Source organism: Symphodus melops, assembly GCF_947650265.1.
Source record: "Symphodus melops genome assembly, chromosome: 17".
Classification (NCBI taxonomy): Eukaryota; Metazoa; Chordata; class Actinopteri; order Labriformes; family Labridae; genus Symphodus; species Symphodus melops.
In genome coordinates, this window is record NC_136707.1 from 10843384 (window position 1) to 10871166 (window position 27783).

At 36.8% G+C, this 27783-nt stretch overlaps 3 protein-coding genes across 6 annotated transcripts in view; 2 read left to right on the forward strand and 1 right to left on the reverse strand.

Moving 5' to 3' along the window:
* The window catches only part of pih1d1 (PIH1 domain containing 1), a 10817-nt gene extending 10781 nt beyond the window's left edge, over positions 1–36 (forward strand). For both annotated transcript variants that reach the window (XM_079367266.1, XM_079367267.1), the window contains exon 11: positions 1–36. This exon is cut by the window's left edge and continues 76 nt beyond it. The gene's annotated coding sequence lies outside the window, so the exon portion shown is untranslated.
* Positions 37–6230: 6194 nt separating this feature from the next.
* On the forward strand, positions 6231–11723 carry tnnt1 (troponin T type 1 (skeletal, slow)). Of its 2 annotated transcripts, XM_079367268.1 has the most exons (13): positions 6231–6737; positions 6844–6903; positions 7163–7180; positions 8040–8060; positions 8532–8553; positions 8642–8702; positions 9257–9373; positions 9794–9871; positions 10027–10131; positions 10218–10327; positions 10891–10981; positions 11246–11286; positions 11506–11723. In XM_079367268.1, exons 1-13 carry the CDS (start codon positions 6698–6700, stop codon positions 11549–11551), a joined length of 810 nt encoding a protein of 269 aa, XP_079223394.1. In that variant the 5' UTR covers positions 6231–6697; the 3' UTR covers positions 11552–11723. The 2 variants fall into 2 exon arrangements, with proteins under 2 accessions (XP_079223394.1, XP_079223395.1); XM_079367269.1 differs by lacking the exon at positions 8040–8060 and having other exon boundaries at positions 6239–6737.
* A 3246-nt stretch (positions 11724–14969) lies between these two features.
* syt5a (synaptotagmin Va) lies at positions 14970–26902 on the reverse strand. 2 transcript variants are annotated; one of them, XM_079366373.1, is made up of 10 exons: positions 26766–26902; positions 20640–20800; positions 20448–20462; positions 19570–19751; positions 17629–17712; positions 17357–17524; positions 17105–17272; positions 16868–16985; positions 16657–16790; positions 14970–15998 (listed from the first exon to the last, which is right to left on the reverse strand). In XM_079366373.1, the coding sequence occupies exons 2-10, from the start codon at positions 20794–20796 to the stop codon at positions 15789–15791; spliced, it is 1236 nt and encodes a 411-aa protein (XP_079222499.1). In that variant the 5' UTR covers positions 20797–20800; positions 26766–26902; the 3' UTR covers positions 14970–15788. The 2 variants fall into 2 exon arrangements, with proteins under 2 accessions (XP_079222499.1, XP_079222500.1); XM_079366374.1 differs by lacking the exon at positions 20448–20462.
* Positions 26903–27783: the final 881 nt, after the last annotated feature.

The following is a 27783-nucleotide window of genomic DNA, read 5'->3' on the forward strand; positions in this document are numbered from 1 at the left end:
CATGATGCTTCATCAATAAAATGATGTTTTCTATAAGTTTCCTTTTCTCTCCTATTTCATGTATGACCCAAAACAGCACCAGATACCAGAGTCTGTAAAGTGTTTTTTTTCTTTATGCAGGAATAGTTTTTCTGAGTGGTGCCAATCTGCTCTCGGACTAAGACTCCACATCACGACCAAAGAAACTCCGGCAATATTTCAGTTCTTTTGGTTTGGAGGGAGTTGTTGTTAGGTTCTTCATGCAGGTGGTGAACAGGAAGTTAAAATCCTTCTTAAAGATTTAGTTGGATAAGTTTAAATCAAATTTTTCAGTAAATACTTTTATTTGATATAGCTATCATAACTAAGGGAACTTTCCGTTCTGACCTCCCTCTTAAACACATTAAACAATGTAGCCAGCTCTGTGACCTTCATAATCCAATCCGGATGCTCCGCAGCCAGAAGTAGGATCAGTTAGAGATAAAGTGTGGTTACTTTTCTGTGTGGAGCTCTTCCTGTGAACAAGAAACCTCCCCTTTCATGGAAAAAACAAACAAGTGAGGCAGTCAACCTTCTATTTCAGGATCTGCTCTGATCCTTTCTGTGTCTGTTTGTCCCCTCCCTCTTTCCTCTTTATGTCTCTCCTCCTATTGTTGCTGAGCATCCACATCTGTTCTGCCTGGTCCACTCATTGGTGGGTCCAGACTAAAAGTAGCTGTTACATTTTCAAACAGACAATGGTAAAATGAGTATATTTTCACACACACACATTTTGAGTGGTGTCACTGATGGACATTGGATTGTCCTGAGATTTTTTTGTTGGTTTAAAAATAAAGCAAAAAGCTTCCAGATTACAAATCCAGTTCAAAGCCGACCATGATTCTCAAACGGATTTGAAGTTGCCTTTTACATAAACCTTACCATTTTAGATTCCTGTATGAAAATGACTCAGTTGTTTATATGAACTTAATTATTACTGAGTCTGATGTGAAAGAGTTCTTCGAGGCAAACTCTTTGGGGATTAAAAAAAAGAAGAAGAAAAGATTACACAACACATTATACACAACATGAGGAGTGTTTGGCTGGTTGTGAGACAGACAGTCTGTTGCAGGGCCTGCTTCTGAAACGGACTTGTTTAACTGACTGTTTACTGACAGCAGGAACTCGCAAGAGCTACAGTAAGACGTGCTGCTTCATCCATAATGTATGCCAAAATCAGCACACACCATCAAATGTTTCTCACAGGACCTGTAAACGTACACCTCATTTCTCACAAACTGATTAAACTGTTTTTAATTTTGGAAAAGGTACTTCAGTGTTTCTTGACCACATAATAAAAAGTTCTGCCTGTGACACACAGCTTAGCATAACACTCGACACTGGGGTAAATGGCTCGCATGGCCCTGCAAACGGTAGCAACAAAAATGTTTCTAATCAAGCCGAGAGATTAATGAGCTTTAAAGGTTCGGAAATGGAGATTTTATTTCTGCATAAGAAACTGGCTGTAGTTTTGCATTAATTTCAAACACATTTTATCTTCTATACTATACTTTTTATGTCTCATTCTACTCACCCCAGGTTGTTGAGTGGTTTCAAATATTCAAACTATAACTATCATTGTCTTTTGACTAGTTGCTTCTCCTCTGTCCCTTATCTCCACTGCCAAATCTTCCCAGCCAGCTGTCTCTCCCTCCATCAGTCATACCCCCTCCCTCTTTATTTTGTCATCCCCCTCTCCTCCTGTCCTGATGCACCCCTCCATTTATCCAGTGAGGTCATCCCTCTGTTCTCCCTAATCCTACGAGGTGCTTATCTTTCTGCCTCTGCTTAATCCACCTGTGGCCCCCAAGCCCTGACCGCATACGCATGCACTCAAATCCGCACATTTGCGCGCACATACTCACAGTTATTCTTGTATTGTTCACTTGGACACTCCATCATTCTCACAGCATGCATACACACACATTCATTCAGAGAGCACATACACAAAACCCCTCCACCTCTGTATAAAACTCAGTCTGTCTCTGTCCGTTTGTCTGTGTTCGTCTGTGACCAGCGATACCTCCACACAGGTACGTCTGTCATCTAACAAGTTCCCTAAAGGTTTGGTTCTCATAGGATGATAGCAGTGTGAAATATAACTAACAATCCAAAGATTCAAGGCTGAATAGTTTTAATATTTAAATTTAGATTATCATCCTTCCTATTCAACAAAACAATGCATGTTATCAGCGTCTTGTTTTTTATTAGGATGCCTGAGCTAGAGAGCATTGAGGTGGTCGACAACATTTTTCCTCCACGGAACTTTAAACATCAACAGTGCTATGTAACTTGATGATTTCTGAATTTCTGAAAACACACATTTTGTCTGGCGAGCATGTTTGTCTGAACACTTCTTCTCACTAAAGGATGCAAAATCTTGAGTGTCATCTTTAAAAGTTACCACAGTAAATACTTTATAAACACAAGAGTGTCAAGTTAAAAAAAAATAAAAAAAATTATGATCTATATCAAGCAAGGTTTCAATCTAAAAACGTTATTTTTGCACCATGAATAAAATTAATGTTAATTAATAGCTTCCTTTAACACAACCATCCAAATATCTAAATACTGTAACAGCAACTAAGTATAGACCTATCTTTAAGGGACTTTTCATCCACATTACAAAATAACCCCTCAAATACCCATGAAAACATCGAACCACATGGTGAGTTTCTGGGTTTGTTGTTGTTTTTGTTATCTTTTGAAACTTTAATTAAGCCTCCATCACAATGGAGGGATTTTGAGAATCTGTTACGTCCGAAGCATTTCCATAGCTTCAGTATTGATTTTCTTACCAAACTGAATGGGTCAGTGACTCCACTGTCAGCAATACTTACATGGTGATGTTTTTGGACACGACAATGATTATATGAGATGTAGCCATGATGTCATAATCCCAATCAATCTGCTTTTTTTGCAGACATAACATGTTCCTCCACCACCATGTTGGACAATCTTTGCCCACTTGCTCTAGGATAGAAAGAGGTGTCAAACTGACCTAACAATATGACCAAAAAACATTTAGAAAATGGTAGAAATCATTGATATTACAGGGATGTTAGCTTGCATGTCCATCACTTAAAGAAGATGTCAAAGTTCTGACAGTTAATTAGGCTTTTGTGACTTCAGTATGGGTGTGTGTGTGTGTGTGTGTGTGTGTGTGTCTGTGTGCAGTTAGCCTGTCGTCCTTCACATTCTTCCTTTGCTCTGGTGCTTGTTCACTGCCAACCACATACAGAAATGCTGGCAGTCTGAGGTCAGGCTAGCTAACTTTAGAAGGTATTAAACACCTGTCTGCATGCACAAATGTTATCTATGCTGTTGGTTGTGTGTGTGTGTGTGTGTGTGTGTGTGTGGAACATGAGAAGATCAGTTCAGTTTAGTGTCAGGTTCCCTGTTTGCCGTCTGGTTAGCGAACCTCCTTTTGTTGTCTCGTTAGTGCAACGTTTCCATAACATATGCAATATTTCTTGATGAATTTTCTCTCAGGCAACATTGTGTCTCATTTCCCACACAGCTTTGTTTGCATACAAGATAATAAGACATTGCCCAGCTTTAAATTGATTGAAATACACAACTTAATGTGCTTTTTTTAAAGTCTCGTATTCTCCTCCTCTCCTCTCTATAGACTCTATTCACAGCCAAGCCTCTCTTAAACATCAATAGTGTATTGGCTATTGTTACCCAAATGCCCACCCATTCTCCTTTATTGTTCTCACATACATTGCCCTTGACTAAAATGAACTCCATTAATGCTCGAGCCTGAAACCATACCCTTCTACCATATCCCCTTTTTTGTCCAAGCCAGCCAGTTTTTCTTCACAAAAATCTCTTCCTCATTCTTCATGGACTTATTAATAAGTCTCACCTTTACATACCTTCTGAGTATATAGGCTGCTTAAGGGTAAAAAATTACTGGCCCCATGAAACTTGAAGGGCCTATCCAAGGTTGATATTACTTGTGACTGAGTAGCTCCACGGTAACTACATACCACATACATTTAATAAGTATAAGCTACTTCTTCTATCAGACTGATCAATATTAGTCTTAAATCGGCAGGCTTAGCACTGAGTGGTAGAATAAAATACAAAAACAACATTCAGGACATTTGAAGCTGCTTTGTGAACTTGTAATGTGAAACTCTGTCCTCCATCTAGTGTCTTTTAGCTCTCTTTTGGTCTCCACCAACACCTCATCATATGTGGCTCTTTACCTGCTAAAGCTTATCAGTGATGACCAGCTGGTTTCTAACTCTTTCAGTCTGTTTTCTAGTACATGTGTGTTAGTATGTAGTAGATTTTTTAGACCTTTGTGTCCGTGTTGTTGAAAAGCAGCTGCGTTCTTTAGAAACTAAGCAAAGGACGTGATGTGGTGAAAGTAAACCAAAACAGTAAAGACATAATACTTATGAGAGAATCAATGAGCTGCACATACTAAGGCTATAATGCTCTGTAAAGCTGAGGTGAGCTGTCGATTCAGGCGACAATTCTTTGATCTCATCACAACATTATTAATTGTGATAAGCCGCCTGTATTTCCAACTGTTTCTCCTTCCTCCCAGTTTGTACTTAACTCTTTAACTGGCTATCAGCTGCAGCTTTATATTAACCGTAAAGACACACATATTTTCCAAAACGTCAAACAACCTTTAGGCTTAAACCTTTAAACGCTTCAACTTATCACTTCAGATGCTCTGTAAAGACAAATAGAAGGAGGCTCCATTTCAGTGCATGGAAGATTTGAGTCTTATTTAAATGCCTTTGAAAGGACTGATGGTGCCTGCTGTGCTAAGCTGTTGGGTCTGGCATGACAACAGGCAGTAAAGCAGACAGGGCTAAGAGAAGACAGAGCTGTTGATGACAGCTTCTGACTACAAATATGACCTCAGAGTCACAGGGTCACTCTAAATTCCTCCTGATGACAGAGAGATATAAAGAATGATTGGAGGGTACGACACAGTGGGGAGTTGATAGTACATGGATGTTTGGTTTGTTTATTGCTTGTTTAATCTGATTTTAAATTAAAAAGGAAGGGAACTTTTGTTTGCTATAGTTCTTCTAAAGTTAAGAACTATGTTTGAGCACATTTGGTGTAACCTTTGTAAAAAAAAAAAAAAGAAGCTAAACTGTCATGCATTATGTGTTCCTCGGCTACTCCTTTAGCATGTCAAACTGTTCAATGAGCAGCTGACAAAAAAACTGGACTGAGGGAGAAGAGTGAGTGAGGACAAACGTAGAGGGAGCGATGAGTTAGGACACTAGAAAGTGAGAGTAACCTTATACCTCCTGGTCTTTCTGTGTTTAACTCTTGTAACATTCTCATCTGTTGATGTCTATCAATCTCATTGTGTCCTGTGCCAGGAAGGTGTCAGCAAACAGCTACTGTATACGTCTGTCCATGGGTGGTTTTATGCCAGGACAATGGCAGCTCAAAGGGACAATTTATAGCTGAACAATATTAGTTTGCATCTGTGTGTCTTTATATCTCCATAGTTATTCTTTATAGATGAATAAGGCCATGTGTTATTCATTGTTAATGACTCACCCATGTATTTATGCACAGCCAAGCCTTCAGGCCTGCATTTATAACACATTGTTCTCTACATATCCAGTAATTGTTTTATGATAGTTGATAAAATCTCCCAAATAATCTACTATGTTAAACACAATAAAATTAATCTTTGCGATAACTTCCTCCGCAACCATTGTAAGTAGCAATGCTGAATGGTTGATATCCTTAATGGTTAAATGACGAGATCGCAAGACTTTTAGAATTCTATTCAGTTAAGTTTCTGAAGCAAGTTGTCTGAATATCTTTTCAATACATGTTGACATTATTACGTTGACATTCTATTCGGAGTTTAAGTTGACCGTTAGGACATGAGTTGGGAACTGGAGCGTCGCCCAGTCAGGTCCAGATGTGGACCAAAATCCGGAAGTTGTTGTGGTAGCTGATGTGTGCCAGGGCACTTCCAAAGTACTGGTGCCCTTGAGCAAGGGCCAACTCTCCACCAACCCTCAACTGCTCTGGTGTGCTCTCTGTGTAGCAGTCTGCAGCAACCCCACTTGACATCTCTCCAACAATGCATGTCTAGGTCCAGTTCATGTGTGCGATTCGGGTCTGCATTTAAAATTATGTTTCCCAATAACCTGAATTTCCCTCAGGGACTAATAAAGTACATAAAATAAAAATAAATAAAAAAACTTTGCCTAGTAGTGCATGCTGAATATTATCAGCATAAAAGATAAGATAAGATTATTTCAAATTGCTGATAAAATTACCTGAAGGAAGCATTCTTGGATAAATAAAATTGGACATATCCTTGGTGCACACCACTAGACAGAGAAGTAGTTCAAAGCTTTAGAAAATAGGTACAGAAACAAGGTCAGAATGATTTAGTCTATGTTGACCATGAGTTTTTAGTTATTTATTGTTTGATATTTTCAGCTTCCCTGAATAACCTCTTATGAATACATCAAAACACAAATTATTCTCTTCTGGTATGTGTTTTGCTAATCTTGTTGATTACTTTTCATTGTTACCATTCATGTCAGTTCCAGTCATGTCAGACGTAGAAGAGGAGTACGAGTAAGTAGAACACCATCACTCAAGGCTAATCATTTATCCAAACTTATTTAAGTCAGTGAAATTGCTTCAGCTTTATTATTTATTAAACATGCTCTTTTTCCCTCATTGCTACAGGGAGCAGGCAGAGGGTAAGTTCAGCAAGACATGTCCATATTTAGGTCATACTTTGAATCTTTCAAAAATAAAAGGAAAGAATGAATCAGTTCAGATATTCATGTTTCTCTGGGTCTGCAGAAGAGCAAGAGGAGGAGGAACAGCAGGAAGAACCTGAGGAGACAGAGGAGGATGGAGGAGGTAAGGTTTGAAGTGTCTTAAAATGAACAGGGTTGCTGTCCGGAGGTTGAACGGTTTGGTCAAATACATATTAATGATGGTACCAAAAAATATAGATAAACGTACCATACATATTTGGGGATATATTTGTTTGAGTATCAAGGAACCCATTATATTATACTCTCAACTTCTTTATAGCTGTGTGAGTTAAAGACATAGTTATAACTCTAAACCATCAATTCCCCTTTTATCCTTACATGTTGCTGTCTCGGGCCATCAGGGCAGCCAGAGTACCAAGGTAGGATAACACATCATCCATCACCATTTTACCTGCATTTTATTACTAGCAGTGCAAAAAGTGTCAATGATGACTTCAGTCATAATAACCCATATAATACACTTTTGACATCCTGTATAAAATATAATTCTATTTTACACCTAAACCTATCCATTGACATTGTGATTATGCCTGTGTTTGTGTTGTGAATGTTTTGCTGCTGCTTTCATTGCCTGCTATTGTAGCCATTGCTAAATAATTTACAACAAAGAAAAAAAAGTCCACCATAATATTTCTGTCATTTATGTATTATTCCAAAATCAATTCTTCTCTCAAAATGTAAAGCTTCACGTAAAGTCTCAAGTCTCACCATGTTTAAGGGCACAAGATGAGGCAACATTTATCTACAAATGGTTGGCTAAATCAAAATTGAAAATATATTTCTTTGAACATGTCTAACTGTTTGCTGCATGATCAAATATGAACTTGGGACTTCCAATCCACCCATACTTCTTCCCTTCAATCTTCTTCACTTCTTCCCTTGTCCGCTAATTATCTGGGGTGATCCTTTCCTTCTTTTTTTATTTTGATCTTGACTCCTTACGTCATAGTATATCATTCTATCGTAAATGTTTTTCCTTCTCTTAATCGTTAGCACCTTTCTCCAACCTTTTACCTGGAATCATTTCTTTCAATTACAAATTCTAAAGTCATCATCCATTTCTTTCTTTGTTCCTCCCCCTCCTGCCTCTCATCTTTTCTTTTCCATTACTCTCGTATTGTTTACTCTCATCATGAATAACTCTTTAATTTCTACATGTTTTATTTTTGTTTTCATACTTCCATCGTTCATTCTGTCTTCTTGTTGCTGGTCCATCAGATCAAGAAGCCCAGGAGGAAGGTGAGAACGAGTACAAACCCAAAATGCCCCAGCCCTTTGTTGGCTAACTCAGTTGTTTTCCTCTTTGAAAATCATCTAACATTAAAATCAAATATATTTTTATGAATTCAACTGCAATGAGTGTTGGACCTAAATATATAGAATCCTACAAATCCGTCTAACAGTTTCTTTAAGACAATGAGCCCTTACTTTAAAAAAAAAAAAAAAAAAAAGACCCTATGAAAGTGGTCATCGTCTTAAAGGGAAGATGTTCAGTATGACCCTGGATTGGTAAGGATAGTGGGTTTGTTTTTTTAAAATGTTGTCCTTGCTCTTTTCTTTCATCATAACTCGCTCCCTTTCATTTTCTTATTTCAAGCTTCTTGTGCTTTTGGTTAAATTAATATTTAATTAATATCTTTCAGTCTCAAATACATTCCTTCGAAGATTTTTACTTGCTCATGTGACCCTAATTTTATATTTCATCAACAGAGGAGGAGCGCCCAAAACCCAAGTACGCTCACTGTTCTTTTCTCATTTTCATGTATCTTTCGAATGCTTTCTCAAAATGACGTCATTTCATGCCTACTATTTGTCCTCAGACCTATTGCTCCTCAACTTTCCGCCCCAAAGATTCCTGAGGGTGATAGGGTGGACTTTGATGTAAGTTATAAAATGAGAGTAATTTTTATCCTTTTGGCAGTCATGTGCATAATTCACCTTGAAGTCAATGATGCTGGTATTGCAGCTTAGGAAAGGAAAGATAAATCGTAAATGAAAAGTTGTAAAATATCTTCTAATCCCGAATATCTTCTAATCCCAAATGAGGTGTTCTGTCTGGGAAATTTAGGGCCACTTTAGTTTTACATCTGTCACAGGGTTAATTTGCACATTAAAAAAAACCCCCTTTATTAACCTTTATTCTTTATTAACTAAGCACACTCTGACAATAGAAGAAGTAATTCTAGCAATATACATGAACATTGCTAATTACTAAGCAAGTAAGTAAACCGCTTTATAACTGATTTAAGCTTTTAAAACAGATATATGGTTTCTTTCTACTCTATATATACTTAGAAATATTGTGTGATCGAAAAATGTTTATGTCACAATACTTTGTGTTGTGATATTGTGAATGAATCAATATGCTCCATTTCAATGTATTTCTTAAACCTCAAAAAAACTGTATCAGTTACATTTCAACTGCCCCCCACCAGGACATACACAGAAAGCGTATGGAAAAGGACTTACTGGAGTTGCACACTCTGATCGACGTCCACTTTGAGCAGAGGAAGAAGGATGAGGAAGAACTTATCGGGCTTAAGGAGCGAATCGTAAGTTGAGATGAGAGATGAGATTCAACTTTATTGTCATTACACATATACAAGTATAGTGTAACGAGTTACACTATAAGCTGCAATATACATTACAGATAGAATGATATCATGCCAACCCAACCCTATATACTAACCCCTATAGTTGGTTCTCAAATATAATGCTTTGTCTCTTCGCACAATGCAGATGTTTGATTAAAGATAGAGATGTCATATATATATATATATATATATATATATATATATATATATATATATAAACCAGAATATTTATATAAATGACAAATGTCAACATTATCACACTGTGTAAATGAAAAGGAAGATGTTACTATATAATTAAACACAGCAGTTCATAGCCTTTGACAAGACACTAATGTTTTCATATTGCATGACCATGTGTTATCGTTACCTTGTTATCAGGAGCGCCGCCGTTACGAGCGAGCAGAGATCCAGCGGGTCCGAGCAGAGAAGGAGAAGGACAGACAAAACAGGATTGCGGTAACTCACACAAAGCATAAAATATTAACATTGGATTATTATATCCTGTACTAGTTTTCTCAACAACTGTAGCCTATATATGAAACCACTACTAATTGTTAAAAGTTACTTGGTCTTGTTGCTTATTCGCCATTCCATCCTTCCTCCTCTGTCAGGAGGAACGTCACAGAAAAGAGGAAGAGGAGGCCAAGAAGAAGGCTGATGATGATGCCAAAAAAAAGAAAGTGCTTTCTGGCAACTTTGGAGGCTTCCTGAACAAGGTCAGACAACGGCCAATGTTCTATTACAACAGATGTTATTCTCAGTGGTCCAGCTGTTGATATGTGTGTGTTGTGTTCTGTCCCAGGCTGAGATGAGGAAGGGAAAGCGTCTGACGGGCAGAGAGATCAAAAAGAAGACTCTGTCTGAGAGACGAGAGCCGCTGGCAATTGATAGCATGAGAGAAGACACGCTCAAGTGAGTCTCTCTTTGATTTTCAGAAAGCTTTTCAGATCTTCAGAAATTACACAGTGCAGCTTTCTAAAGTTCCCATGTGACCTACCAATGTAAAACATGTCCTTTTGTAAGAATTCATGATGCTGTACTCAAATTTATTACACCTTGTAAAGATAAAAATGTAAATGACTGTTCCTACACTCTGGGCTGTACATGTATATTCGCTCTTTGTCCAGTAAAAGACTTTTAGAGGTTTTAAAGATTTAGACCATCCTTAATGACCTTTCATTCTGTCCGTCACCAGACCTTCAAACAGGCAGTTATTTTTTCACCACTTGATTTATTTGTTATAACTGCTTAAATGTTCTCACATCAGTCTTATTGGTTGATTTACACTAATTGATGTGTGCCATCTCACGTGGCTTCCTGTGTTTAATGAGAAATGATAAGAATGAAGATATTGGTTGTATATCTTAAACGCTAACTCTGTAGCTGTGTTATCCATGTTCTTGAATTTAAAAGAACTTAGAAGCAGATACCTATTAGTAACACTCTTACACCTTTCTTTAAATTTGTGTTTCAAGGCAACGGGCCCAGGAGATGTGGAACTGTATCTACCAGCTGGAGTCTGATAAGTTTGACTTCATGGAGTACATGAAACACCAGAAATACGAGGTATTCACGTTGTCACAAACAGCATGACCAACATATTATCCTGGCAGGATTCCCAGTTCTAACTGATCCTTTCCTAACTTTTTTTTTTATTTTTTACAATGACTTTGGTAATTAAGCAGGAAAGAGTGTCAAGCTTGTCATTATTTCTGAAATGTCAGGCCTCACAAATACATTAATAGATGGAAGATCTTTTTTTTTTGATTGACCTCTATCACAATAATTCAGGGTTTTTTTGTTTTGTTTTGGGTTTTTTGCACATTGCAGATCACTGTGCTGCTGAACAGGATCCAACATGCTCAGAAATTGTAAGTAGCTTCATTACTACACACCATGAAAAGCCGACAGTAAGACCTCACTATTTACAATTTGTAAGGTCTTTTAAACCTGCTCTTTTTTAAAGTGTCTTGACATTTAAAATTTTTGTAATCAATTAGTGCTATACTGTGCAAATACAAATGAATTGATTGATCTGTTTTGTAAAGTCCCTGTTACATCCTTCCTTCTCTCCTCTCTCCTTCCTTCAGCAAAAAGGTCCATGGTAAAGGGAAGGTTGGCGGACGCTGGAAGTAAAAGACAACAGAAGAAGAAAACAAAGGCACAAAGATAGTAAATAGTTCTGTGGCAATGAAGGGATGGAGTAAGCTCACATTGTCCTCCTCATAGTCCTCTAGTATCAGAGTTGCTCTGTTGGCCTTTTCTGTTTGTAAAAGTTTCTTGATAAAATGTATTAATAATAAAACCACATGTATTACTGTACTTTATTACTTCACCAAGCATGCATATAAATAAATTAAAAATGGTAATTATTCCATATGGGTTGATCATAGAACCAAGGCTGATAATATTCTGTTTAACTGCTTTTTCTTTCGCTAAGATCAATAATGTCACTTAAGGAATCAAACTGCAGGTGAGTTGGTGACAATAGCGAGTGTGCTCAAAGAGAAAGGTTTGATATCATCTTACATACAGTAAAATATATTTAGCAAATCAAAATGTTTTATCCTTGACAGCACATCATCAAAGTTTAAATGATGGGATTTTACCTCCCCGATATGACCCTTTCATACATTCCTTTAAGGGAATGTTCTTTCTGGTTTATTGTGTTTATTTAGTTGGTGATAGTATGTATATACCAAAAAGTCACAAAAGTAAATAAGGAGGAAAAATGTGTTACTGGAACTTGGATTTTTTTGTTGTAGCAAGTTAAACAATTCTATACGCATACTTTTCATGTGCCTCTAATTTGCTTCTTTTTTTCAAATTAGAAATTTAGTTTAAAAGTCGATCCTTAGCGTATATTACTCTTTTGAAAAACATCAATATGGGTACACCACAGTCCAGTTTCTCACAATGTTCATGTCACAGGCTGCTATGGAAAGTGTCAATTAGTATGAATTAATTCCATTTATATGCATTTATGCTGCCGCCAAAGCAGCAGGAGCAACTTGGGGTTAAGTGTCCTGCCAAAGAACTCATTGGACATTTGGCTGCAGAAGCTAGGGATCGAACCCCCAACCTTCTGGTTGACCAACTATATTCATAAAATAGTATGAAATAATTGAAAATGAGACACTAAAAGATTGTCGTAGTGGCACATACCATAATATAGCATGGTTTGCTTTGATCACACATCAAATCCAGCATTCTTTTGGGCATGTTCATGCAGAGACATTTTTTGACACCCCTATTCCCTACACCCTCAAGATTGAAGTTTAATCAACTTCCATCTTACCTGGAGCATAAAATATATAACAAGCTGAGTGACCTATAGGCAGAGAGCCAGAGACATGAAAAGATAAGGAAATAAAGAATGAGTAGAAATAAATAAAAAGATGGGAAGGTGACCTTTGTCTTGCTTTTCAGATTTGCGTGGGTTTTTTTAGTTGCACAGGAACAGTAATTTATCTGATGTTGGTTACCTCGACAAAATCCCATATTTGATGTCCAAACCCCTTGGATCTTACAGTTAAAGGGAAAAATGAATAAAATAAAAAATGCCGTCATTGTGGACCAGTTTGTTAGTTGTAGAAAGTCCTGTTCATTCCTGTTCCATGTCAACAAAAATCTTTAGTTGTTGTTCGTTTAGAGATAGGGCCCTGTTGTGGTTTCATAACACTGCATGACTCATAACGTTCTACATCAGCAGCAGAAGCTATCGTATTTGTTTGGTAATAACATGTCTGAATGGCATATACAGTCATTGTAATAAACCTTACTTATTAGGTAAAGGTTTGTTTGAATAGACATGAATCAGAACAAACTGTACATTTTGGTTCGTACAATTATTGGTGAAACATACCAAGATGGAGCCACTGTATCTGATTTCCTGCCTGGGGTCAATGTGGGCGTGAGCCGATTCAAGCTGTATTTGGGTGAAAAGTGAGGTATGTACACAGGCGTGTCCATGTAGTGACATTCAAAATATCACATATGTCACCCATACAGATAATTTAGAATCACCAATTAACTTGGGAAACGTCTTTACGTCACTTGTGCTTGTACATAGCTTATTATTCCAGTCCTACCTTGCACTTATTTTATTATCTCTATTCTATTTTATTTTTACAGGCTTGAATTATTTCTACACTTCTTACTTATGTACTGTGTCTGAGAGCAATTATAACAACAACATTTCCCCCTGGGATTAATTAAGTATTTCTGATTCTTATTCTGATCAACATGAAACAAAAGCAAAGAGCTCCATCAGGTGGAAAAACATGCTCACTGCTTTCTGATCAGACTAAAGAGTGTTATGATGTAAAAGCTTGTGCACACACAGAACTGGATAACCACTCAAATTAGACATAGAGTCCCAACAGACTTTTTATTTTTTTTAAATCATGCTGTTTATCCTTAGCTTTCTGATAAGATTTATTTTAGGTCTACATGTCTGTAATGAGTTTACCAAAGACAGAAAAAACAGATCAACTATTTATAGTTGATCTATTTTTTTTATAGTGGCTGTGGCTCAATTGGTAGAGTTGTCGTCTCTCAACCAGGAGGCTGAGGGTTCAATTTCAAGCTGAACATGGCCGATGTGTCTTTGAGCAAAACACTTAACCCTGCATTGCTCCCTTTGCTCAGGTAGTGTATGAATGAAGTACTTACTGCTGATGATACTACATAGCAACCACTGCCATCAGTGTGTGAAAGACTGTGAATGGGTAGGTGTGACATGCTGTGTGAAAGCGCTTTGAGTAGTTAGAAGAATAGAAAAGTGCTACATAAGCTCATGTCCATTCATGTTGAGGCAGTTTTTAAAAGCAGCGAGTCATTGTTTAAGTCTTGTTGAGAGTCTTGTTCTTTTTCCTCTATTTTCCTCTCCTTTCTGCTGTAATTATGTTTCCTGTAAACGCCCCACCCCTGTCCTCTCCCCTCTCTAATTCCTGCCTCACATGTTTGGATCAGTGCGTGAGACAAGGATTTAAGAGGGCACACTGTTAATCCAGTCTTTCACTTACTGCAACAGATCAGCATATAAAAACCTCCACTGACCTCAGGTAGTCAATATCTTTTAGTGAGGTGTGAGATGTGAGCACATTAGCTGTTACAGTTAAAAAGCTCAGGAGTTCATTGTGTAAATGGGTTAGTGGGAATAATATAATCACAGGTTCATAGAAGGATAACTTACTTTAGAAAATGAACATAAATATCAAGACGTCTGGAAGCTACTGTGACACTATCAGTGATTACACAAGAGAGGACAAGCTTCTCATGTACTCACGATATATCATAAACCTATAATCATTCAAAGGGTTAGGGTGTGTGTGTGTGTGTGTGTGTGTGTGTGTGTGTGTGTGTGTGTGTGTGTGTGTGTGTGTGTGTGTGTGTGTGTGTGTGTGTGTGTGTGTGTGTGTGTGTGTGTGTGTGAGAGAGAGAGAGAGACAGATACTTTCTGCTTGTGTGCAATTGAAAAGCGATAATGTTTGCACATGATGGTATTAATTCAGTGTGTGTTGATGTTCGTCCATCCATCTACTTAACCATCTGTTGTATAGTTTCATTTATTCAGCTATTTATTTACAATCACACAATAAGTTTCAAAGGTGAAACCTCAAAAAGCTTCATAATACACACATCATATCAATAGACACACTCAATAGACACTCCAAGAAGAGTCTCCACACATTCAAATACACGTACAGAAGAAGACACAAGAAGACAGACCAAAAAACAAATACAATACATTTCCCAGGACAAATCAAGTGTACATTGTTTGGAAAATAAGAGAAGTACCAAGGTTAACAAGAAGCAAACTAAAGGAAAAAAGAATAGAGTTGCAGTATAAATCTTTGCATTTTTTATGGCTGGAGTAGAGATATTTGATTTTAACATAAAGCCTGTGTTATGAACTCGGAGCATTTAATGTGAAAGATGAAGAGATTCAATGATGAGGTAGGGCCAAAAGAAAGTTGCATGATGGGAGGTGTAGTTTTCAGGATTTTCCTAAGGGTGCTAAAATTCTGCCTTAAAATTCTATCTGGATTTAGGTTTTTTTTTTAAAATTGTCTTCTTAGTTGTCTAATGTTATGTAAGTGCAACAGTCAGTTGTTAGTTAGCCTTTACCATCAAAGCTTGTAAGCTATTTATATGCAAATTTCCCTTCATATGTATTTTTAAGGTATGTATGCAAAAAATATGAAGCACACATTCGTACAAAGTGATCCCAATATCAAATGTTACAAAATTGATACTGAAAAACATCAAAGATTACTGTTCAAGTTAGCAGTCATTCCTTGGGGTCTTACAGTAAAAATAATACCCCTCTATGCAGATGATGGTAAACAATACATGTGTTATAATAAATTTAGCGGATTGGGGCCTTCAGAGCAGCATCTACCTCCTCCTCTGGGCACAGCGAGTGCCACTGGGCCACCGGACGCCTGGGATTGGCCAACATGTCTGACCAGTGGCGAAGACCCACGCCTGAAGCGCCGTAGCCGATCCAGCACTTTCCGATTGGGTCATTGCTGCCCAGCTTATCGTAGTCGTACACGGTGATCAGCACTTGGACTTTCTGTTTATGAAAACAGCAGACAAGAAGAAGTCGTAATGAGTAAAGATGTTCTGCATGTTTATATTTCTGTTTGGCTTATAAGAAGAAGCAGTTTGTTTCTCTGGTATTAGGGAATATTTTTCTTGTTCAACAAACATTCCATGTACATTTTAGACAGCCATATAAAAAGCTTGTATGCTGTTAAGTGGGTAATTTGGGTTCAGCTGAAGGCTTTCCTTTATAAAAAGGTGTGCCATTAACAAGGATTTAAAAAAGAGGATCGTCGTAATGAATGAAGAATCTAGGAAGATGTCAAGGTTCAATGAAAGACACTGTTGATTTGCCTTAATACAGTATAAGGCTAATGTGATTTTAGCACTTGACCCAAAGCAGTTTTTAAATTGGAACACATTGGTAAGTAAGTTTGGATAATCAGCTACCTACTTTGTCAGAGTTTATATTTTGCTTTCCTTCAGACACAGGAGACTAATGACTCTTTTAAAGTTTCTCTATAGTTTTCCACAGCACAGAAATAGACCTTTTGCTAATGTGCTATCCATGTGAGGATTATCCAAAAATGTGGCTATTTCTGTCCCTATGACCAACATCTTTCATTTTAGAGATAAGTTATGATCAGGAAAAACTAGTAAATAGGAAAAATAAATTGAGAGGCACAAACCTGGATCTGGGAGAATGGTATCTCGAAGCTAAAGCTCTCATTAAAGTAAGGATTCAGAGTGTTTTGTTTGACTGAGGTCTTCTTCTTCTTCAGTCGTTTTCCATTGTGCTGCAGCACCACCTTAACAAATGGATCTGAGAAAAAGGCATGATATTATATAATGGAACCAAATGACTGATACACTACGCCACAAGTAAGTTAATGTGTTTACCTGACAGTCCTCCGACATCCATTTTCTTCAGGTTCTTGGCTTCCATGATATTAACTGTTAGCTTACCAGCTGTGGGGACATATCGAAGTGAAATGCAGATATCACCAAGCTTTTCTTGCTGTAAAAGAAAAAAGAAACATGAGTATGTCAAATTGCACCTTGCTTTTGTGACATGTTGACAAAAAAAAATATTTTGATCCTATAGGTCTATTTTTATGAACAGGAGGTACTTTTTACCTCCTCTTTCTCTCCTCCGACAAGATCCTTCCATTCATGTATTGGTTGCCCGAGGTCTATTGAGTTCATGGGGATCTTGATCTCACCAATGACGTCATGTTTACCAAAACGGTCAAAGTCAAACACCTGGAGCACCAGAGTCTGACCACCCAACTCACTGTATGGTATCTGGAGACGGACAGAAGTTTAAAATTAACACTTTCACTCTTCTTGTTTAATTGTCAACATGATCTCCAGTATTTATGTACACACCTTAAAGTTGAAAGTCTCATTGAAAACCGGACACAGGTTCTTGCGCTGGACTTTGGTCTCAAACTTCTTCTTCTTGTCGGGTAGCATGTAGACTTTAACGTAAGGATCTGAGGTCCCACCTATGTCCATGGCTGGTAGGTCCTGGGCCTGAAGGATGCCAACTATAAGCTGGAGAAGAAGGGGGAGTTTAGTCAAACTGCAGGCCTTCATGTGTCCATAATCCCAGTTTAATTTTAGACCAATGAAACCACATAAACTGTGATTAAGTTTACTTGGTTATCAGTGAAGCTATAGTCCAGTGTGTACTCCAGTTTCCCTAAGGACTCCTTCTCTTCCTCTTTCTCGTCCTCTCCATCCTGGAAGAGACAATAGTTTATAGACATGTAGTTTAAAAGACACATATTCATGCAAGTGTGGTTTTGCAGTAGTGTATATTTCTCTTCACATATACTGATTTAATTAAGCTATATGTTGATGTCACAGAAGGATGTGTGCAGAGTTATACATAGTTAAAGAGAGCCCATCCTTAAGGGAGTGTTCTCTTGTAATTTGGATTATGACTGCCTGTAAAATGACCCAATGAAGTGATGAACACCTGCAGTCATCAGAACATCTTACAACTGCACTCTTAACAATGCAATGTGATTCAGTTTTAAGGTAATATATATTTAGTATGAAAGGAGTCTATAAAAGAGAGCCTTGAAGTTAAAATTACAGACAAAATACAGACACCTGGGTCTTACAGGCACCTTTTGTAGTTCTTGAACAAGTAAAGCAACATAGAGCAATGTTTTTAAGAGAACCTTGGTTTTGTACATTTAAATGTTTATATATATATATATATAAACTCTGATTTTATATATATAAAATATAAAATACATTATATATATATATATATATATATATATATATATATATATATATATATATATATGTATATTCAAATATGTCAAGCTTCATAGAAACTCAAGGTGTGTTTGCATATTTAACACTGAATGTTTTTCTTTTTTTGCTTTAATAGGTCAGCAGGGTGTCTTTAATGATTCAATGTATTTTTTCTCATTAGCCATGAAGTTTATAATATGAATTACTACATCATTTATAGGGCATATAAATACAAATGAATGTCAAGACTGTGTATTGTATTTGGTTAAAGCAACAAGATGCAATAGAATTTGTGACTTTTACTCCCTCAATCTGCGATTGACTGATTTAACTCTTACTCACTTACTCTAACTTTTTTTGTCACCTTTTCTGTTAGCTTCCACTGACATATCCTCTACAGTCAAATCCATACTGATACTATCAAGCAAAGCACAAATAAAGGCATTTAGGTATGGAATTAAAATGTAAAAGGCAATATTTTCTAGATTAAAAGACAATCAACATTATTTTAAAGCTTTATTTTAAGATACAATTATTTTATTTAAGAGTTTTAATACCTTTGAGGAATATATCAATCGTGCCTGTTAGCATAAGCGTCTCTGAGCTGTATAATCACAACAGAACAGAAGTTCTGAGTCTGTCATCCCATTTGGCTGTTTCCAGTTTAAGCTGCCATTTTATCCATTAACCTGGATCAAAGCCAAACAGCTGTGGATATTGAAGCAGTGATCACAGTCGGATAAGAAAACAGGGAGCACTGCTGCAGCTCCTAACTGCATCTGTCAGTCTGTGGAAAGACACTGATTTTCTTATTCTGATGCATATTTCTAAAATCTATCATTTTAACCAACGTTAAAGAACAGTTTGACATTTTTTGAAATATAATAACAAGAGTAATATGAGACGATAATTGCGTATACCTTTACATCGAGCATGATGTTACTGCTAGCAGCAAGGTCAACATGTTCAGCATGGAAAAGCAGGGAAGCATATTGTGGCTCTGTCACAAAATCTACTTTCAAGCCTTGGTATTTAGCTACCTTCCTGTTTTTGTGATAAACTATTCTTACATCAGTATCCTCAGTTAACTCTTAAAGGCAAGAAGTCTATCTCGTAAAAAGTAAATTGGTAATTCTTTAATCAGACCTTTTTTTTTTTCTTTTTTTTTTCCCACTTTTGTGATTTTCAAACTAGAACATCAATCCAAGAGTTAACATTTTTTGACCAGTGAAACTATGTTTACCCTGTTGCTTTGAGAAATGTCGGAAGTTAAAATCTCTGACAAAACTCTCATTCATAGATTTCCTCTATGCATTTATTTTTTTTACCTTCTTCTCCTCCCCATCCTCTCCATCCTTATCCTTCTTTCTGCGGCCTCGTCCACCCTTCCTTTCACGGACTTTCTTGGGCTTCTTGCCCTTGTTGCAGCACTTCTTGTAGATGCAGAAACTCATGCAAGCGATAAGGGCAAGGACCACAACCACAATGGCTCCCACAGCCCACATGGGCACTGGAGGAAAAACAAAGGTTTCAGTGTTGGACTGTGTAGTTTGATAAGAAACAGCAGCGACCTTAGGTGGGTGAGGGGTGAAGCTTAGGTGACCTAGACTTGGGCATTGAAGAAAAAGAACTTTGAGATCAGCAATGGTGTCATAACAATAAAGAGGGTTCCATGGTTAAAATTCAGCCCCAGAAGAAGACTTTTTTTTTTCAAATCCAATAATGACTTAAATGTCCAATATGTTAGTTTTTGACCTGACATATACATTAAATATACATTATTCCGGCATTTTCACTATTCCAGCTGTTGCTCAGTTAGAGTCAACTTCTCTCAATCAGAAGGTCAAGGGATCAATACTCAGCTCCTGCAGCAACATGTCCGATATATTCTTGGGCAAGACACTTAACCTCAAATTGCATCATGGGTGTATGAATGCGATTAGTTTTGATTTACTTCTCACTGCATAGCAGCCTCTGCCATCATTCTGAAGACTGGAAGAGTGCTTTAAGCTCAAGTCCATTTACCATTGTATGCTGGTCAAGGTTTTATTTTCTTAACGCCCTCGTAAAACTTGTACTCTCATGGCAGAACCTCCATTTTCAATATGTAGTTGTTTTTTTACGAGTTAATGTTACGAGACATGACATACTGTATATGCATTTTAATTATGAACAGGAAAAACGATATAACAAGAGAATAACTTACTTTTAAGTTTATGATCTTGAGGACAGAGCAGAGTGGTCATGGGAAGAAATGAAAAAGGACAGAATGATGACATGAAACAAATGGAATTCAATTGGTGATGAGAGTGATTGAGGTTGATGATGGTGTGTCGGTTGAAGTGTATTTATGTCTGCATGTTGGATTTATATATTTTATAAATGCATGTTTTCTCACTTGGCAGGTGTGTGAGCTCATTGAAGAACTTGTTCTTCATGCTGGCAAACTGGTGGTTGGAGTGGTGCGAGGGGGGTTGGGGAGGTGGGGGTTCCCTCTCTTTTTCCTCCTCTGCTGCCCTGCGGAGGCGCGCACCTGCCACGTTCACCAGTCGCATGGCTCTGTAAAATTACAAGAGGGAAAACAAGATTCAGTCAGTGAATTCCTAATAAAAATAATACTAATTCCGAATAAAAAATCAAGAAACCTTTCACATCCCCAAAAACACTGAAACTTGGGTCACATGTGTTCTCTCTTGAGGTGTGTCCTTTGAAACTTGATCTGTATTGACCCTTCCCCTGGCATTAAACCATGTAACCCTTTCTCACTCTTCATCCCTGATCCAGTCTCATGTCTCGCACCATTTATTTACAATTATGATTCCAGCATCACACAAATACTGACAGCTTTCACAAAGAACAAGCGATAGATAGATAGATAAGTAAGGTCCTTTACCTGCTTTTTGTAAACATAACAACGAGCATGGTCTTGTTACCTGCTCTTTTGTTAATGTTAACAGACAAACAGTAAGGTCCTTTACCTGCTTCTTGTAAAGTGTCTCGAGATAACGCCTGTTATGAATTGACGCTATATAAATAAAGATTGATTAAAGATTGATAGATTGATTGATAGATAGATAAATAGATAGATAGATAGATAGATAGATAGATAGATAGATAGATAGATAGATAGATAGATAGATAGATAGATAGATAGATAGATAGATAGATAGATAGATAGATAGATAGATAGATAGATAGATAGAGCATGTCTCTCCATAAAAGTGCAATGTTTAATTTTACTCTAAGGTTAATCAGGTGACAATCTCCTCCATGTTAATTCAGATATAAATATGAGCTCCTGCCTCCATGCCCAACAATAACAACTTCATCAGATTTTTCATAATAATACTCAGAAAATTGCAATGTGCAAATATCTAAAAGCTACCGCTGAGAGTGCAGGAGTTTGTGAATGCAGGTGAAGGTATGGTCATAGGAGGGTTAGGGTTAGGGTTAATCTCTGTTTCTCTGTTTATTTATCTAACATTGCAACAAAAAAATGCAAATCAGTAGAAAATCATACAAACTGTAAAGGTTTAAGATTTGATAAAATAATGATGACTGGAGGAACATATTAAAAATGTTTAAAAAAACAAAACAACAAACAATTGACCGTTTTGTTGTCATAAGAAGTTTCTGTATAGGATGTTTTCTCTAAGGGGGGCACACAGGTTTAAAACTTTGGCACAGTCTGGTGGAATTCTTTCTTTTCTCAAACCAATGGTTTTAAGACTAAAGATAGCTCAACTAACTGTCATTGGATGCAAATGCACTACGACAAGGGGGTAAATAGTGCAACAATTGATTTCTATTCAGAAAGATAAACACTATCTGTATCTGGTTAAAACAATCCAACAGAAAGACAAATCAGTTTTATCTGCTGTGACCACAAAGGCAGCAATAAGCCCAGCCAGCTTAAAGTCATGTGTTAATAAAAGAGACTGAGCTTGAATATTCCTGTTAAATTGTGACATTATATAAATAACACTTGACTGCGCTCTTTGTAAATCTTGCTAACAAACAAATAATTTTGGAAAACAATTTTTCAACTCGATATGCCCAAATTTGTCTTAATTGATCCGCTCTTCATCTTCGTTCAGCAGTTTGTCAAAAAGCAGCAAAACTGAGCTCTGCAGTTCATTACTCTCACATAATAATCCTTTTGATGTGGCCCAATGGTTCAGTTTGTTGTCTTTCAAGAAAGATTGGGGGTTTGATGCCAAGCGCCTGCAGCCATGAGACTTTGTGTCAATATGTAATACATAACACTTAACAAAGCAGATTCTGCCATCTGTGGAGGGTATACTGAAGGTGTGATACCTGCAGTGACATCTGTGGTGTAAAGACGCTTTGAGTGGTCAAAAGACTACAAAAACTCTATACAAGCTCAAGTCCATTTACCATTCACACACACACACACGCACACACACACACACACACACACACACACACACACACACACACACCTTGATACATAAAGATTTTCATTCTTTTTTTTACCTTGTTTACAACCTTTATTCTTATTGGGATATTTAGAATACATGTTTTAACAATAAATCAAGCCATTTGTAAATTGTACTTATCAAAATATAAAGATCTAAATGGGCATCAATAGTTCCCATTTCTTACACACAATAACCTTTTAACACTTACACAGCCCTCAGCCATTGTAGACATCCACTCTGTCGCTGCACGGCTATGTAACAAGATTAATTGCCAAAGGTAATCTGAAAATCCCTCAGCTTAAACAAATTAAGGACGTTTGGCTCTATGGACTCCTCCCCTTTCTCCGCCCATCCCACTATCATGTCTCCCTCATCCCACCCCTCTGTGTGATTATCCCTCCCATGACAGAGGAGAGGAATACACAGTAAACACAACATATTTCCATAATGAGATTTGATTTTGGTGGAGCTGTTTTATATTATTTATATTATCCCTTTTATATCCCTGAATTGCATAAGTATGAGATTAAAGTGGAAGGTGTGTGTGTGCGTGTGTGTGTGTGTGTGTGTGTGTGTGTGTGTGTGTGTGTGTGTGTCCATGTGTGTTGTTGTGAAAATTATGTTATCTGGATTTGATGGACAGATTGGTGCTCATGTCTGTACAGTGCCTGTTCAAATAAAGCTACAGCTCGCAGCCAGTTAGCTCTAAGCATGACATACTGTTAAGGAGGAAAAGTGTCTGGTTCTGACAAAGGAAATAATATAAATACAATAAAGCGTTTCTATTCGAAGTATGACTTTCTGCTGGATGAAAACAACTATTCATAGATAAAGGCTTGCACATAATTCAAAATCAAACAGAACATTCTCCTGCACAGCAGTATTGGTTAAAATAATGACCTGTAAAATGTTGACAAGAGAACTCGAGAGGTAGGTAAAATGTATTTCATTTGGACAGCGCTAGTAGTTTTTAAAACATTATTCTAAGATAGCAGCTGTGAAAACTTTAAGTAATTTGTTGATGGTCGTCTTCCTGTCATCTAAATCGTTGCACAATGGAAAGTAAGACCATTTCCCAAAACGTTAGCAACACAAAGATAACTTATTTGACTTATTTAAAACTACGTCTTTACCAAAACAAAGAGGAAATTCTGATCACTTGAAGTTTAACTCTTAAACTGAGATCAATATGTCAGGCTCTCTGTTGGAAGTTTTCTAATAATAAAGTCCTCGGGGGTTGTAGCTTTGAGTAGGCCTTTAGCTTGTTTTTATTTATTTATTTATTTTTATCAACAACAATTTGATGCTACATAGACTATAATGAAAATGAACAGCCTATGAAAGCTGACATGTTTTACTTTTCATTAAAGTCCTCATTGTTTTGACCTGTAAAGGATTGTTGTTTACATGTATTTGTTTCTTTATAGGCAATATAATAGGAGAGGTATACTTTTCTGGCCAATCCAACTGAGTGCAAATACCTAAACAATGCTCATATAGTGAATTGGAAGCGTCCACTGTTGTCCACCAAAAATGGTCTGTCTTTTTTTTTTTTTTTCCCCAAATTAAAACTCTTAAGGGAATCCCACAACCATTAGATTTATTTGATTTTCAAAGGAGCAGTCACTTAAAAAAACAATGATATTAAATTATTTAAAATAGAAAGGACATATTGAAGGTAAATGAAAGTGTATGCATATTTGATATTAAACAAATGTCTAATATCAGCCAGCGGCTTATGTTGCTGCTTTATGTATTTTAGAGAGAAGCTGTCTGTTTATGCTGTCTCATTCTGCTGATCCTACCAGGGCTCTTTTTTAACATCATGACATCTTAGCTCAGGTTCAGAACACCCCAAAATCAGGATAATGTGCACAGCTGTTATCTGGGTCATTGAAGGTTTAGGCTGGACTGCAGCCAGAATCTTACATCAGTGAGTCAGAAACCTTGTCAGTTTAGCTCTCTGTCTGCTGGGTCAGAATTTTTCAAAAGTAAATGAAATCTGAATGTTAAGTTTGATCAAAAAGGCAAATGGACTTGGTTTAGGTGGCCTTTTGAATCAAGCTTTGAGTTATGATGAATTTGATGACTGAAAACCTTAACAGACAATATGAAAGGTGAAGTGAAGTTAAAAGAATGATGCTGTCTAAGTTGATGCTGCACTATTGTTAGAGAGTATGGCAAACTAAAGCAGGTATGACACTAATTTAAAGGGTCATAGTGATCAAAAAGCAACACTGAATATATCAAATGCCACTGACAAAAAGGTTAATAAAAGTCTTGCAAATAAAATAAGTTTTCCAAATGAGACAACAGCCATTTATATACAGCATAGAATAAACAAACATACATTCTTTGTGTGTTTCTTTCATCATTTTTTTTAAAAATAATTTTTGATGTCTCTTATTCAAATGCCCTATATAATTGGATGTATCTAAATTTTAGTTAGTATTTTTCTCTTCTTAAAATGTCACTGGAACATGTCTTAGGGAGATTCCCACACTGAGTTTGTCCAGCAGGTGACTTCTTCTGCCCAAAAAAAAACAACTTTTCCCTGAATCAGATTTTTGCTATATTAACCCGGACACCTAAAGTTATGTGCCACAAAAGAAGACATCAGTAGACATAATGTACATTATATATAGAAATGTTGCTCATGTTGTCCCTAATTTTTCAGACAGTTGTAGCCATTTCGAATGGTTTCCAATCCGCCTGCTGACAGATTGGAGGTGAACAGCCAGTGGGGAATTTTATCCATCTAAAAGCTCATGGCTTTGAACTCAGTCTAGGCCCAATGAGGCTTTCCATACCCTGCTCAAATACTGGAGGTATGTACATGCACATCTTAGTAACTGTGGCTTTTGTCATCAACTAGACTTTTTGTTAATATTGTTAACAGCTGGATGAAAAAAAGAAACTCAAAATCTCATCAGAATTTTCATTAACATCTTTGGGTCAAAAAACACTGGGTGTTGTACTTTCCCAAATTTTGTGACATCCTAATGAGAATGTAACATGAATTGCAACATATTTATTGCAGTCATCTTCTTGAGATTTTAATATCGTTACATTGGAATGACTAGAAAAGACATGAAATAGAAGTATGACAGTTCTAATCAAACAATGTTTTGGGCTTCATTTTTCTTTAAACTGCTGTTTTGTTTGGTACAGTTTATAATAGTCATTCAAAGCTTATTTTATTATGCCCATGACCTTTTGCGACCTGTATGACAACATGCTCTTAAATTGCAGTAGATATCAGGACCTTCCATGGTTTGTTTTTTGTCTGGAGCATTAAAAGGCCACAAAAGCCCAAACATTCCTTCTGCATGAAGGAGTAGTGTGTGACATCAAGTCCAGCTTATTTTGATTCTTCCCCAGAAATCAAACTGCATGGTTTAAGAGTAACATTACTTGAAACTTCACATTGGCTGTCACAGTACATTGAGGTAGTGTGAAGGTGTATTCAAGTGACTGCACGTGAACACAGACTCTACAAATAGCTTCGCATTAGCCTCTGATAATCCACTTCAACTAATCTATTCCAGTTTCGGAAAAGCATCGTGCAATATGTGTGAAATGAAATGTTTCTCTCTTAAAGAAACTTCTTCATTAAATACATTCATCAGAATGCTATAATGTACTGTAAGAATTTAACTATTACAAACAATGTAAACATTTACTCTAACCCTTACTGTGTCCTTGGCTGCCTCATACCAGATTTCCCCAACAGTTAAACGAGCAGAGATAAAATAAATAAATAAATAAAAATGACAGGGGAATAAATAGTGGTAAAAGGTGTTATTAGAGTGTATTTAGCCTCCAAAATTAATCCTGATTAGTTTCATGGTCGAGTAATTCTTGAATTAAAGCCTTAAAATGTGCGATGATCATCTTATTTAATGCACAGGGTTTTTTTTTCTCTTCCCTCATTCTTTTCACTATGAGTTAAATGCTGAAGATAAGACAATACCAGACTCTGACTTTTGATCAATAGATTAAAAAAATACACTCAATCACAAAAAGGAAAACAATAAAAATAAATTCAAATTAATCATAGAACAATAAAAGACATCACTTACCCTCTGCCGATGTCTCCGTCTATCTTCTTTGGCTTTTTTATAATTTATATTTTTATTTAGAAACCAAACAAGCGTACTCCTGACAAATCCAGCACCACTGACTGTTGAGTAGTCGCCGCACACAACCACCCCCCTCCTGTTAATCCTCCACTATATCCCTCACAGCCAACTACTTACTGGCCACCTTCAATGCAAAAAGTCCATCTTCACGAACCTATGCCACAAACACTGTGACCTTTGAGTATACTTCTCTCCAGATGATCAGCAACATTTGAACCAACTTGTAAATTCTTTGATCAATTATAATTTTTATTGTATTGAACAGTTACCAGTGTAAATGATGTTAAGGTATTACATTAGAGGGATATTAAATTATTTTATCATATGGATCTGATATATTTTATGTTGTTGTGTTTATGTTGATGTTTTTGATTGCATTTATTACAGAGATAAGCAGAAAAATGTGACCTAAGTCATTCATAGTTTAGTGCTTTTATTTGAGTTGCTTTGCAGGTTTCAGCACCCTGGACAGCAAAAGATCAAACAGCAGTCAATCATTAGAGCATCCCTCTGACACACCTGGTTTAAGTTTAATAAAAGGACCTAAACATGACAAAAAAGCAGCACACCCATACAGGAAGACTGATACATAATGAACTCATTAGTTTGCAGATGCTGCAATATACCATTTTGCAATATTAAAAAATGACATTTTGATTTGTCAGTTTTAAAAATTCTCTAACTCTGTATCGTTGCTAAACTACTCTGGCTATGGATTCTCACATTGATTTTGTCACTATGTATCCGATAAAGAACATTCCATGTTCTATGTGATGAAAGGTCCAGTTCTAAAGGTGCATTACCAACCGTCTCCAGCAGATGGCCACCATGCGTAACTATATATGATGAGGTGTCCATGAAGTTAAGGTGAGTGAAAAAGTCACGTTACTCAAACACAATCTGGAGACAGCCTCCTCGAACCACGCAACTGACACATGGATCTTTTTCACCTCTTGTT